We start from the raw sequence: 15,434 nt of genomic DNA, 5'->3' as shown, positions 1-15,434 counted from the left end.
ACACCAGACTTGGGCTGTACAGGACATGGGGATGAGCTGTCCGGGTGGGGACGGACATAAGTCTTGAGGCGGGATGGGTGGACGAACCAACGGCGACGCCCTATCTACATTCGTACACACTTAGGCCGTTTCACCTCTATGACTTCAGCTGTATCACTATAAACGATAACACTCAACATTAAACGACTATAGACTGGTTTCCTAATTCATTACAACATAAACTGAGGTACGGTATTCAAATCTCATTAGAAGTATTATAATCGCACTCTGCTCATATGTATGTAAAGCGAACGTTCCATCGAACCGGGGGTTGGATATGCGAACTGTGGGGGGTGCAGGGCTATAATAGAATTCAAATTCCTAGAATAACAATATTGTCGTATTAGCATTTTACTGTGCTTGACTGTATGTTACGTGTAAAATGCAAATTGTTAGTCGTAAATGCGAGGCAGGGGTTAAGAGGTGCATGTTTCATCCAGTGTTAACGTTTAGTTTAGCATCATATTTAAAGACAATATTGGTAATAAAAAATAATTCTGGACATGGCACGTGCCTTGTTCGTCTCGATCAACCAAAATTAGTAGAATGTCGGTCATAAAGGAGTGCGAGTTCTTTCATGAGTAGTATTCGCTGAGCCCCCAGATACTAACCTACACACGGTTATGGTTAAACAAAGTGACGTTTAGTCACTTAATTTTCAGCTCAGACATGATCATCGCAATAATTTCCGAAGACGTGTGGGTTGGTCCCGCGAGAGCAGGGCCTGGCTACAAATAGTCGAGCAGCAGAAACAGCAGAATCAGAATTAGTTGCGTCGCCCTCAAAATGTGTTGTTGCTGCTGCTGTTGTCGCTGATGTTATTGGTGCTAGCGTCGGGTGGTGGCTTATTTACTCATCACCACCCATAATCATCAACACAAATCATCAGTATCAACACCCATTATCATCATTATCACTATCAACTCACCATCACCAACCATCATCACCACCACCACCCAACCATCACAACCAACATTCATCATAACCACCACCAATCATCCATAATCACAACAACCCATCATCATCACCACCCATCATCATAACCTCCCGAATCAATACCACCACCCATCATCATCACTACCACCCATCATAATCACTACACATTATCATCACCACCCATCATCATTACCACCCTTCACCACCCATCATTATCATCACCACCATCCATTATCAAGAAACATCATCATCACCACCCATCATAAATTAACAAACACACACAGCTACAAACATAGATATGTAACCTGACACAGACATAGATAACAGACACACACAAATAAACAATCTCATTAACAACTTAATCATAAAAAGCCCATATTACCACTGCCAGGATAAGTGCACACAGACAAATCCTTTACACAATAATAATTTACATGGAACTCAAATGCACACTTAGTACAACCACCTCACTCACTTAAATATAACTACAGATCAATAACTATAATAAAAACCTGAATTTAAAAGTAAAAAAACCAATGGGATGGTGTTCATACGCTTGAAATGTAATGAATGAAATGCAAGTGAATAATTCCAATTAAACAAAAAATAACTATGAACAAATATGAAGCCTGAGGCCTAGTTATATGCAAAGCCTGATGGCCAGGCATTACTTCAGTCCTCGCCGCAGTAACGGCGACATCAAAGACAGCACAAAGCGAGGGGGCAAATGTTTAATGTCGAACCGAGGACTCTGGTGTTTCCGGTGACGCACAACACCCGCACTGCACCACGTGGTGCGCCCGCCAAGCGCGTGGGGGCGGAGCCTCGCTGTAGTGACGTCACATCTGTTACGTCATAGCCACGCCTCCACCCGCAGTCGAGAGGAATGCGCAAGAGTTAGCAGCAGCAGAAGAAGCCTTTGCAGAGCGAATCCTCAACGAGGTGAGCGTCCCTGTTGACGATGCGTGTTGTTTATTTTTACTGCACGTTTTGACTACAAACTAAAGCTTCATTATTTTTGAATATGTTGGTATTTGGATTTTTTGCTACCAAACTAGGACGATTAGTTAGGTTACTTGGCATGCTCTGATATGTTGCTGTTACTGTCATTGTTTAGACCCAAAGCAAGTCCACATTTAAAACGTTCATAACTAACCTGTTTAAATCTCATATAATATGATTAACATGTCTATAATGATTGTGTTCTGATTGCCTGCATAATTGTGCCCTGCATTACATGTATTGAATGTTATCCAACATGGGGGAGGAGTCTACCTTTTAGTTCAGACCCAAACTGCTGCCATAGACGTCTCCTATCTGTGATGCCACAGCCACATGGGCGGTAACTCTGACATCACGTGACCAGTGACGTCATTCTCGGGTTATAACAAATAATTTAAGTTTGGTCATTTGACCCCAATGACCTACAAGACATAGAGGGGGCCTTTATCAAGCAGTAGATTAATACAAATGGGCTGTGCATCAACATGCTTGTCTGGATTAGAGGTTAAACATCACGGTTATGTCTGGCGATTATGTTTAATGCAATAGGCAGTTGGAATAAATATGTTCGCGTGGGTGGATGAGTGAGTGATCTGACGCACGCTTGAGTGGGCAAACAAGCGAGTGAGTGATTTGATTGGTAAAGTGAGTGGTCAAATTTGTAATAATTGAGAGGATGAGTGATTCAAAAGGCTGATAAATCTTAGCGTTTTTACAACCTCCCCAGGCCCTCCAACATCAAACAGAAACTACTTCTTCCCAACAACATAGACAGACAACGCAAGTGGGCTGACATCTTGGAGGACTATGTTGGTAAGTCTCAGTTACCTGCATCACGTGGTTTTTATGCAGAGGAGGCAGCTCCCTGATGAATTATTTTTAGTGGACGTGGCTTGGTGGTGATGGGAAGAGGTAAACGGTCAAGTGTGCAGACAGCATGGATTTAGAACTGCTTTTCAGGCATCTTTGTTTAAATGGGGGTCTCAAGTTCATGGAATTAATGGTCTCAACATGCTTACAAAAATATTTACTTGGAAAGTTTTACTGCCATGTGATTAATATTTCTCAACAGCAGGTCATGTTATGTGTTAAGAGGTAATTGCAGGGATCTCAGAATTAGTTCCGTGAATCTCCACGTGCTTCGTTCTCTAAGACGTTACTCGTCCTTTGAATTAATTTTGTTTTCCGTAGCCCGGGAGTCATGGCGCCAGTCGACCACGTGGGGGGGACATTATGGATGAAGTGGACCCTTTCCCAGGCCAAAGCTATGAAAATCGTTCCCCAAAGGTGTGTATGGGGTCTATGGGAGTCAAACACCACATTCTCTCCACACTCTCACATCATTGCACCAAAACATCACTACACCTCACATCACCACACCATCTCTTCACATCACATTTCTCATCACACCACACCACCACCAACTCAATACAATATACTCTTAGGTTTTTTCGGTAAAGTCACGTATGTGACTCTTTCTGAGGTTTTTTCGGTAAAGTCACATACGTGAGTATGAATCCTTGCAGTCACGAAAGCTTCAAATCGAGAATCAATACAATATCATAGAGCCTCATAAAGCGTCAATACCATCACAAGGCACCGTCCACAATTTCACCTCTTCATATCACAACACCATCTCCCAACACCATCACTCCATCCCTCCATCATCACGTCATGCCATGAGTTAATGTGCATGTTTGCATCCGTACATAGATGTGCCAGTATGCATTTTTGTTTGTCTATGTGCCCGTCCATGTTTGTGTGCCTGCGAGAATTGATTTTGTCCTGAGAAGCGCCTCATGGAGGAGAATCGCCTCTTTGAGCTGAAGCGTCTCGAGAAGAAGAAGAAGCGTCTTGAGGAGAGGCGCTTTCGCAAGGTGAAGCTCCTCGAGGAGAAACGTCTCATGCAGGAGAAGCGCCTCGTTGAGGTGAAGCGTCAAGAGGAGGAGGAGCACTTGATGGAGAAGCGTCTTGTGGAGCAAAAGCGCCTCGAGGAGGAGCAGCGCTTCGCCAAGATCGAGCGACAATGGCTCCAGACCGATACCACCAGCAGCACCACCACCACTGCCACCGCCACCACCGCCACATCCTCCAATCCTGTGTGGGGCCCAATTGCTCAGAGCTTTGGAGAAGAGGGCTTCCAAGAAGATAAAGAAAACTCCGGAGTCGCTGAGCCACGGTAAACCAGTCTGCGTGTGCATCCCCTGTGTGTTTATTTTTGTTATTTATTGCCATGCTTCTCACGCAGCATCAGCCTTACTCGGTCTCAAGACTTTTTTTCAGGAGGATCCTGCAAAGTTTGCTCGCATTTTGCGACAAAGTTGCTGTTTGCGATCCAAATTGAACGATTTGCATTGCTTGTGTGGGTTCAGTAACAGGGAGAAAGCTGCAGAACCTTCCCAGAACAGGTGGCTGCACAATCCACACGGAGAATGTGGCCAAACGTGGAAATCAAACCCAGGTCAATGTTGCTGTGACGCACAGGTGCTCAAGCCCTGTCGCGCTCTCAAAATTCACAAACACTGCAAACCCCACGTGTACATTCCGCTATACTCTGGACAGATTTATTTTTCATAACTGGTTTCTGGGTTAGACCACATAACGAAGTGGGCATATCTTCACCATGTAACCCTCCATCCACCGTGAGATTTTCGCTGTCTATCGCCTGTTTCCAGGCCAGCTGCCAAGTCGCCTTGTAATGCACAGCGACAGCTACCACCGAGAGGGGTGTCCAATTTAAAACGCGATGAGATGAGAGATGCGAGAGGCTCATCGCATGCAATGCACTCTGAGATGCCTTCGACGTCAAGGGAGGTGGCTCTCTCGACCACGAATCACTGTCGGACACTTTATCGAAATCGTGGACGTGTTGAAGCGGCCAAATGGTCGTGCACGCATTCTTCACCGCTTACAGTTCAGATCTTGCTTCCCGCCTTGGCTATTATTGCTGCCGCATTGACCACACAGATCCACACCCATTCCGTCACAGTGGACGTTCAGGATCTCTATCGATGCCATTTAAAATGCTTAGGACATTATGTGCAAGGGGTCAATTAGAATATACAAATAGGAAACTTTCAATCTAGATTTGAAGTTTTCGTGACTACAGGGATCCATACTCTTTGGTTATATCGGTAAATTCACGTAGGTATGAAACAAAATAAATAAAATTAAATCACGACGTTTCGATGGCCATGTTGTTATTGCAAGAAAGTTTCTTGCTGTGGTTTTTCCACCTGATGATGATTGCTTGTGTTGCAATCGAAACGTTGTGATTTAATTTATTTTATTCCTACATGACTTTACCGAAAGAGCCAAAATAATGTCACTTCAAATTATTCAGCTAAATTTGCACAGCAACGCCACCCACTACTGTGAAGCTACAGCAGTCTGTGTGAGACACAGCTGCACCTATCTCAAGGATAACCTGGCGCCATGAGAATGACAGCACCAATACTAAGCACACTCACTGGCCATGTCGTTATTGCTGTTTCTATTCATCTCGAATTAATCCGCCACACATTCCACCAACGGACGATGGGAAGATGGCGATGTCTGCCGTAGCAGGAAGGTGGAACGGTGTCGTGTTTGACAGACAACCATCACAGTTTTACCATGTCTAGTGGTGGTCTCCCTGTTACAGGTTGAGTCAAAAACCGCACCTCTCCATAACAAAGGCTCAGCCTTTGTTATGCAGTCTATACTTAGTCTTAAGCCTCACCTTACCATATTAATAAAAGTATGCGGCCATTGCCCCACCGCCTTCTCCAACCATTATATAAACGGAGTGGTAGCTTCTGCAATCTCTCATCTGCATGATACAGCTGTCGTGGCAAGGTGGAACGGTGTCGTGTTGTCTCTTCACAGATCTGAGCCAGCGCAGCCCTCCTCCTCACTCGTCCAGGCCTTGGAAGTGAAGACAGAGGTTATGGAGAAGGAGACGAAGGAAGAGGTGAAAGAGGAGATGATGGAGGATGAGGTAGAGACAGAGGAGGAGAAATCGGAGGAAGAGAAGGCAAAGGAGGACGAGATTGTGATGGTGACAATGGAGGAGAACACGGAGGGAGAGGAGAAAGACAATACGGAGATGGAGGACAAGGAGACAACAAAGGATGAACAGATGGTCGTGGTGGAGGACATGGAGACGACGGACAAAGGGGAAACAATGGTGGTAGAGGAGGAAGAGAAGATGGTGGTGGAGATGGTGGTGCCGGAAGGTGAGGAGGAGATGAAGGAGGAAGAGATGGTGCTAGCGGAGAAGAAGAAGATGGAGATGATGGAGGTGGTACAGCAAGAGGAGGAGGTAGAGGAGAAGATGGTGGTGGAGGATGAAGAAGATGGGATGGAGGAGGACGAGACGGAGGAGAAAACTGAAGAGGTGCAGGTGGAGATGTACGAAAAGAAGAGGAAGCGAGGGGGCCTCGCTCGCGTGGCGAGAGCGATCGCCTCACTCCTCCGTCGCGTGCTGCTTTGTGGTGGCAGGTCCACCGCCCAGTAGGGGTGGTGGCGGTGGTCGTGTATCGGTGCCAACCGTGACCACTATCACCACACTACCAACCGCGTGATACTCGCTACACACACCACACGGTTCCCCAGAGAGACGGTGCCACTGGGACCACAGCTGGGGAATGAAGCTGAGCAGCAGATGCCAGGACTACAGCGGAGAATGACTGCTGCCAGGAGACCTCACATCACACACACACGGGACTATGCCATTAGCATAGCCGGACCCACACTGGGCCCCTTCCATGCTGGTTTTCGCCCAGGCAGTACTCATGGGATGACCTTGCCATGGTTTACAGGACATGGAAGGGGCAGCTGACCCAGGGGGAGAGAGCTGGAGGGGTATGGTGCAGACAATTAACAAAACATGCACGTGCCAAGTCTCAAGGATCCTGTGTTAAGAATTACAATCAATATAATTGTTTTTGTTGTTGTTACTATAAACTTCGTGAAATCAACCCATGAGGTCACAACGTAACGTTGCATTGCTTGCGAGTGCTGCCTGTGTTGGTTAAATGTGTCTTGGCTCGTGTGTGCGGTATCCCAGCTGTGTGTGCGGCGGTACAAAGACAAATAGACAACAAGAAAGGTTTTGGGAAATGGTCCTTCTACAAGCGGTGTTGGGAAAACATATTTAGGTGTTTTGCCTTCTTCATAACAAACCGCCCCACATTTGCCCCAATGCTCTACTGCCCCTTAACTCCACTGCCAATCTGCCACACTGCCCCTCTGCTTCACCATCTGCCTCAGCAGTTGAAACAAATGATTAAGTATCATAAATCTCCTTGCCTCTGTGCACCAAGCAGTCAAAAATGGGTGTGGCACATGTGGAGGCCGACGTCCAACTCCCCGCTCCCCCCTCCTTGTCGGCCGCCTCTCGCCAGGCCCCCTCCGATCGGGTGATCGCCCCCCCCCCGTGCCATCACCCTCTCTGAGGCACATGGCTAAGTGGCTGGCTCACCACCACCTGGGGTTATCTCCCACACGCTCCCCACGTACACCACCACCAAAGGAACGTGGTGGTGTGCACGCGCGCACCCCTGCAGGCGCATGTGTTTTACGCAGAGGCCGGCGCGAATCAACAGAAACGGCGGCGCTATCAAGAAGCACGCAAAGGCAAATGCGAAAGGGCTGTGTGAATATGCACACAGCCCTGTCCATTCAATCTCCTGGCTCCGCCAATTGGGGTTTGGCCAGGAGACGTTATAGACGCCTGTCCCCCCAGGGCCTCCGGCACAAGCTTATTAGTTACATATTTAATTTGTGGTCTAGTGGTAATTAATTGAAGGTGGAGGGGTTACCAGCCCCTCGCACCCGTACAGAGCCCCTGTTAAGCCCCTGTGGTGGTCATAGATGCCATGAAGCCCTCCTCCTACAGCACTGTCCACAAAAAAGTTTCCCGTCAGGCACCACACACTCACCCAACTCACCAACCGACCCACACACTCACTCACTCACCCACCCACCCACTCACCCACCCACCCACTCAACCACCCACCCGCTCACTCACCTACCCACTCGCCCACTCACCCAGTCGCCCACCCACCCCACAAGTGTACCTGTCTACAGATTCGGTTGAGGACGGCGAGAGAGCAGGGTCAGCATTCTTTGAGACAGAGGTCCTCAACTCGGTGAACATCAACGGGGTTCCGCCACACAAGTTGATCCTCAACAAACGCATCCCAGTGATGATGATGCGCAACTTGAACCCGGACGCTGGCCTGTGCAACGGAACACGGCTTCGCATCGTGGAAATGAAGCCACACGTCATTCGCGCGACTATCATGACAGGAACCCATAACGATGAAGAGGTGTTGATCCCTCGGATCATCTTCATCAGCGACGACGACACGAAGGACTTCCCATTTCGACATCGGCGCAAGCAGTTCCCCATTGTCCCAGCCTTCGCGATGACCATCAACAAGGCGCAAGGGCAAATTGTTCACAACCTGGGATTATATCTACCAACGCCATGCTTCTCGCACGGCCAACTGTACGTGGCACTATCGCGAGTCACGGCAAGATCCAACATCAAGGCGCTTATTGAGGAACCTGACGACGACGAGGAAGATGGAGTGTACACGAAGAATATCGTGTATCGCCAGATATTTCAATAAGTTGCATTCTATATTTGAATAAGTTGCATTCTTTAATAATGTCGATTGAGCGTCTCATAAAAATTTATATAACCTCACTAAAATAAACATAAAACAATCACCAAAACATGTCTATAGTGTCCAGCCACTTTCAACTCCCCACCAACCAAGCATATACACACCGCCCGCGAAGCGGGCGGCGACTGCTAGTGTGGTGAACTAATAAGGAAATCATGGGGAATGATAATTTAACGCTTTGGTATTCCTGGAACGGAAATGGTTTGCATTGTACTGGAAATGTGTGAACCTAGGACATAATAAATATTCCCTTCGAGTTTTGACGTAAAAATGATTGCAGATGAATAAAAACGTCTTTTAACAAATGTTTGTCCGTTCTTTATTTTATAATGTTCCTAGCAAAAACATGTTAAGATAATTTCAGGTGGAGTATCTCCGTCACACAAGTGTGCCCTTAACCAGGCATCATACCCGATTAACACGTGTTCCTGTCTACCCGATTAACACGGACGAATTCTTATCAACAACAGTGTCCTTAAATATGATGCTAAAATAAATGTTAGCACTGGAACACCAAACGACTACAATTCAACCCTCTCACAGCCAGTGCTCATCACACCACTTCGGCAAGAAATCCGATAACATTACAAACCACCACTGTGCACGTAATTAAACTAAAAAAAAAACTGGAAAACTAAAACGGTCAAAATTACACCCAAAAGTACTCGATACGGATTAATAGGTATAACCACATGACATCATATTTTTTTAGTCACCCCGAGCTCTCGGTTTGATCCTCGAGCCACTCCATTACATCCAGCCATCTCTCGGGATCCAACTGCATGGGATCGAAGGTGGAAAATTCTTCAGGACTCATTGCACCACCTTGAACTTCAGCTTTTGATTTCAGTTTCCTATCATTGTGGACCTTCTGATGCCTGTTCATGGTTGATGACCGTGCAAATGCCTTTCCACACACAGAGCACAGGAATGGCTTCTCTTTCGTGTGTGTTCTCTGATGGTCTTGAAGAGTTGACGAGTGTGCAAATGCCTTACCACACACAGGGCATAGGAATGGCTTCTCGCCCGTGTGTGCTCTCTGATGAATCTGAAGATGTGATGACTGTGCAAATGCCTTCCCACACACAGGGCATAGGAATGGCTTCTCGCCCGTGTGTGTTCTCTGGTGTCTCTTAAGATGTGATGGCCATGAAAAGGACTTCTCACACACAGAGCAATTGAATGGCTTCTTGCCTCCGTGTGCGTGGGGCTGTGGAGAGCGTCTCTGCTCCATGTGAGCGTAGCAACAGCAGCGGTGTTATCGAGTCAAAAGTACGCAATCGGCCTCGATTTAAAGTGTTTAGCGTTGAGTTTTGGATTTTGTTAACGGCTAAAACAAGAACAACACTCGCGTCTAACCGAGACACAAAAAAATCCCGCTAATTCAACGACGAAAACGTTTAAGAGTTTATCCGCGAAAATAGACACTTACTTGGAGATTCACGGTATATCGATGTCTGGAACCCGTCTGAAGATGTCGCCACGAACTCTCCCGACGCAAAGTCGCCTAACTGTCGACACAGCAATTGTGCTCGCCAGGCTGCGTTGTCTCGCGGTTGAAGGGCGATCAGCAGAGCGACGAGTCGAGCGTCCAACCTCATCAAGTTCCCTCTCGAATGGCATTGAGCTCTGCTTCTGAGCCGCCTTCAAACTCCCCGCCTAGGATCCAATCCTTTGTCTTTCAGGATATTTACATTCGATTGTTAATTTTGGAAGGCACAATCCGCATGTCTATTAACATACCGAAGGGTAATGTGCCCATTATGCTTCATGCATGAATATGTAAGTGCATCTCAGTGTGTAATTGTGCGCTTATTTTGAATAAATCGGATTAGCGCTGGAGAAACACGTTCCCCATGCCCTCCATTGTCCTCGATTTAAAATGAATGCATTCCTCAATTATTCCAAGCTGCACAATTCACGGTTGCAGACTGCTTTTAACTGCCAAATGTTATCGCAGTAAACAATTCGGACCACAGCAGGACACTCAATCTCGAGCGCCTGCGAAGGAACGATATGAGGGGGCTAAGACGCAATTCACTGTAACACTAGTTTATGATCTTATCACATACATGTACTTAAGAATTCGTCGACATGGCAGGTGTCTTGTTCTCCCTAATCAACCCAAATTATGCCAAATTACGTCATAAATATGTGAGTTAATTCTTTGGAAGTATTCGCTAAACACCGATGGCACTAACCTACACTGTTATGTTTAAAATGTTATGTTTAAACAAAGCAAACTTTAGTCGCTCAAATGTAAACTCCGATAGGATCATCGCAATTATTTATTATTGTAGAGTATATTTAGTATACTGATGATACTATATAGTTTATACTTTAGTTGTTTACGTTGTGGTTTTAGTTACTGCAGCTACATACTATTAACACTCCTTCCCGTCCCTTTGATGCTGCTAATCCTGCATAATGCACGGGCATAATTAGTACTATTCACATACATGCATTTCCCATATCCACTCCCTTTGATGCTGCTAATCCTGCATAATGCACGGGCATAAGTAGTACTAATCACATACCTGCATTTCCCATATCCCCCTCCCCTTGATGCTGCTAATCCTGCATAATGCACGGGCATATGTAGTACTAATCACATACCTGCATTTCCCATATCCCCTCCCTTTGATGCTGCTAATCCTGCATAATGCACGGGCATATGTAGTACTAGCTAAGAAATGGAATGAGATTCGAATATCACTGTAACACTAGTTTATGATGTTATTTTATAGCGTTATAATGTATCGCTCATAGCTTATATTATTAGAGTTCACAACAATATAGTTTACTATAACACTAGTTTGTAGTGTTATTTTAAAGCGTTACAATGTATAGCTCATAGTTTAAAGGTTATATTGTTAGAGTTTATAATGTTAGAGTATGCAATGTGAGTTTACAATTTGAGAGTTTGTGGACGTGCCCTGTTCTCGTGGGACCCGACACGGATTTGGAAATAATTGCTATGATCATGTCTGAGCTGGGATGAGCGACTAATGTTTACTTTGTTTAATCATAACTGTGTGTAGGTTAGTGACATCGGGGCTGAGTGAATACTACTCATGAATGAACTCATACTTCTTTCGGATATAAATTGAAATCATGTTGGTAGAACAAGTCGCCTGCCTTTTCTAGACGAATTGTTATCTTCAAGTGCGTCCGAAAATATAGTGCTAAAATACACAGCATAGGGAAGGCTGCCTTGTTGGGGAGATGTAGTTTGGCTAAGGCGCTGTGGCCGTGTGATGACACGGATTCTGAAACAATGGAGTTAAACACTCGCTGCTTGGCCCCGTCGACAGCAGCGACGTCTGTCATATACCGCTCCATTTACGAGTTGGATGTATAATGTGTATAGTTGAAGGTGCTAGGTGTTGTCTTCTTCTAACAGCTACTAACGTGCGTGTGTTGTCTGTTTTTACGATTTGTCCATTGATGTTGTTTTTTTTTATTGCGGCGTTTTTTTGTTGAGTTCTGTCACTTGAGTGTTGCAGTTTGTTTAAGAATTCGTCACGTGAGCGTGGTGTTTTGCTTGTGGGAATTTCGCTTTGTCACAATTTGTGATTGTTATAATAATTGTAACGATTCATAATCGCATGAGTTTATAATTGGTTTGTGCGTGTATTTATATAAATGTATTCCGTCTATTGTTATTCGATGACATCTAGCAGTGAAAATCGTGATTGTAATATGACCATGTTGTAATTGTAATAATTTTATCCGATCCTTGCACGTACACTATACATACATATGAACAGTGTTAGATTCTTATACGACCACACTGTGATTCTAATGCTATTATAATACCTTACCTCCGTTTATATGGTTATAAATTAAAACACTAGCTTATAATCGTTTAATGTTTAGTGTTATAGTTTATAGTATTACGGTTTACATGTTATAAAGTACAGTTTATCCCCGACATACTTCGGAATTAGGGACTGGTACGTTGATGAAAGATTAACTACGGGGAACTTTCCCCTCAAGGAACACGTGTTAATCGGGTAGACAGCCAAGATGCTGCCGGTTAAGGGCACACTTGTGTGACGGAGATCCTCCACCTAAAACTTTACTAGGAACATTTTAAAATAAAGAACGGACAAACATTTGTTCAAAATACGTTTTTATTCATCTGCAATAATGTTGACGTTAAAATTCGAACCGAATATTTATTATGTCCTATGTTAAACAGTTACAGTACAATGAAAACCATATCCGTTCCAGGAATACCAAAGCGTTAAAGTATCATTCTCCAATATTTTCTTATTAGTTCATCACGTTTGTTGAAGTCAATGCCATATATCCAACGAACGCGTCATCAATGTACATCCTGAAATCAGCTATCTAAAGTCGATTAATACCAATCAAAAAATGCTATTTCCTCGGAAAAAAACCCGTTTAAAATGTTGAGTAAAGATGTACCTACAGACGCATTCCAACTTTAGCTCAACAGGAGCACCTAACGACTACAATTGAACCCTCTCACAACCAGTGCTCATCACTCCACTTCGGCAAGTAATCCCATAACATTACAAACCACCACTGTGCACGTCATTAAACTCTCACAAAAACTGGTAAACTAAAATTACACACAAAAGTACTCGATACGGATTAATAGGTATAACCACATGACATAATATTTTTTCAGTCACCCCGAGCTCTCTGGTTGATCCTCGAGCCACTCCATTACATCCAGCCATCTCTCAGGATCCAACTGCATGGGATCGAAGGTGGAAACTTCTTCAGGACTCATTGCAGCACCTTGAATTTCACCTTTTGATTTCAGTTTCCTATCATCGTGGACTTTCTGATGCCTGTTCCGTTTTGACGACTGGGCAAATGCCTTCCCACACACAGAGCACAGGAACGGCTTCTCGCCCGTGTGTGTTCTCTGGTGAGTTTGAAGAGTTGATGAGTGTGCAAATGTCTTCCCACACACAGGGCACAGGAATGGCTTCTCGCCCGTGTGTGTTCTCTGATGGTCTTGAAGATTTGATGACTGTGCAAATGTCTTCCCACACACAATGCACAGGAATGGCTTCTCGCCCGTGTGTGTTCTATGTTGTCTCTGAAGATGTGATGGCCGTGAAAATGACTTACCACACACACAACAATTTAATGGCTTCTTGCCTCCGTGTGCGTGGGGCTGTGGAGAGCGTCTCTGCTCCATGTGAGCGTAGTAACAGCAGCGGTGTTATTGAGTCAAAAGTACGCTATCGGCCGCAAGGATGTTTAGCGTTGAGTTTTAGATTTTGTTAACTGCTAAAACAAGAACGACACTCAAAGTCGCCGAACGGTCGACACAGCAATTGTGCTCGCCAGGCTGCGTTGTCTCGCGGTTGAAGGGCGATCAGCTGAGCGACGAGTCGAGCGTCCAACCTCATCAAGTTCCCTCTCGAAATGGCATTGAGCTCTGCTTCTGAGCCGCCTTATAACTCCCCCCCTAGGATCCAATCCTTTGTCTTTCAGGATATTTGCATTCGATTGTTAATTTTGGAAGGTACAATCCGCATGTATATTAACATACCGAAGGGTAATGTGCCCATTATGCTTCATGCATGAATATGTAAGTGCATCTCAGTGTGTAATTGTGCGCGCATTTTGAATAAATGGAAAAGCTTTGTCCTCGATTTAAAATGAATGCAGAGAAATTAGCATGTAACTTTAGAAAAGGAAGAGAGCGGCCTTCTCAACGAGGGAGTGAAACCCAATGAGTAATATTCTTTTACAGCGTTGCAATGGATAGGTTGTAGTTCATAGGTTATAATATTATGTTTCACTATGATAGAGCTTAACATGTGAGAGTATACAATATAATAGTTGATAAAATGCGACGATCAAGGGCCTCAATCGGGTGCGTTTGATCAGAGGCTTTAATCAAAGGCGTCATCCCATCACGGAACACCACCTCCCTACGTTTATTACAGCAACAGAAGCAACTACAGCAGCAACAACAGCAGCGACAACAACAGCAGCAACATCACATTTCGAGGGCGACGCAGCTACTTCCGATTTTGCTGCCCAGCTGTTTGTAGTCGGGACCTGCTCTCGCAGGACCCCACACGTCTTTGGAAATGATTGCGATGATAAGGTCTGAGCTGAGAATTAAGTAACTCAAGATTACTTTGTTTAACCATAACTTTAGGTATGTTAGTGTCATCGGGGCTGTGTGAATACTACTCATGAATGAAATCACACTCCTGTATGACCGACATTGTACTAATTTTGGTTGATCGAGTAAAACAAGGCACGTGCCATGTCCAGACGAATTCTTATCAGAAAGTGTCCTTAAATATGATGCTAAAATAAATTTTAACACTGGATTAAACGTGCACCTCTTAACCCCTCCCTCGCATTTACGACTAACGATTTGCACTTGCACATAATATACATTCAAGCACAGTAAAATGCTAATACGACAATATTGTTATTCTAAAATTTGAATGCGATTCTTGCCCTGTACCCCCCACAGTTCACATATCCGACCCCCGGCTCGATTGAAAACATAATTTACATACATATGTGTAGAGTGAGATTTTAATACTTCTAATGAGATTTAAATACCGTACCTCCGTTTATGGTGCTATAAACTATACAACCAGTTGATATTTCTTTTGTCGTTTAATGTTTAGTGTTATTGTTTATATTGTTATCAATTTACTTGTTTTTTAAGTACAGGTGATTCCCGGTATTCTTCGGTATTCTGGACCTGAACTTTGCGAAACGAATCATAATGCGGACCTTTCCCCACCAGAGCGCAATCCGCTC

General features: G+C 44.8%; 1 protein-coding gene across 1 annotated transcript in view; it reads right to left on the bottom strand.

Annotated features, from left to right (window-relative positions):
- LOC144737838 (uncharacterized) overlaps positions 1 to 15,434 on the bottom strand; it is a 122,530-nt gene that overhangs the window by 72,359 nt on the left and 34,737 nt on the right. The window contains 2 exon segments of the mRNA XM_078620712.1: positions 9,533 to 9,813; positions 13,510 to 13,812. Coding sequence (XP_078476838.1) covers positions 9,533 to 9,813; positions 13,510 to 13,812 — 584 coding nt within the window.

Source organism: Lampetra planeri, chromosome 74 (assembly GCF_965212315.1).
Source record: "Lampetra planeri chromosome 74, kcLamPlan1.2.h2, whole genome shotgun sequence".
In the NCBI taxonomy this organism is placed as follows: Eukaryota; Metazoa; Chordata; class Hyperoartia; order Petromyzontiformes; family Petromyzontidae; genus Lampetra; species Lampetra planeri.
This window is presented reverse-complemented; position numbering and strand designations above follow the sequence as displayed.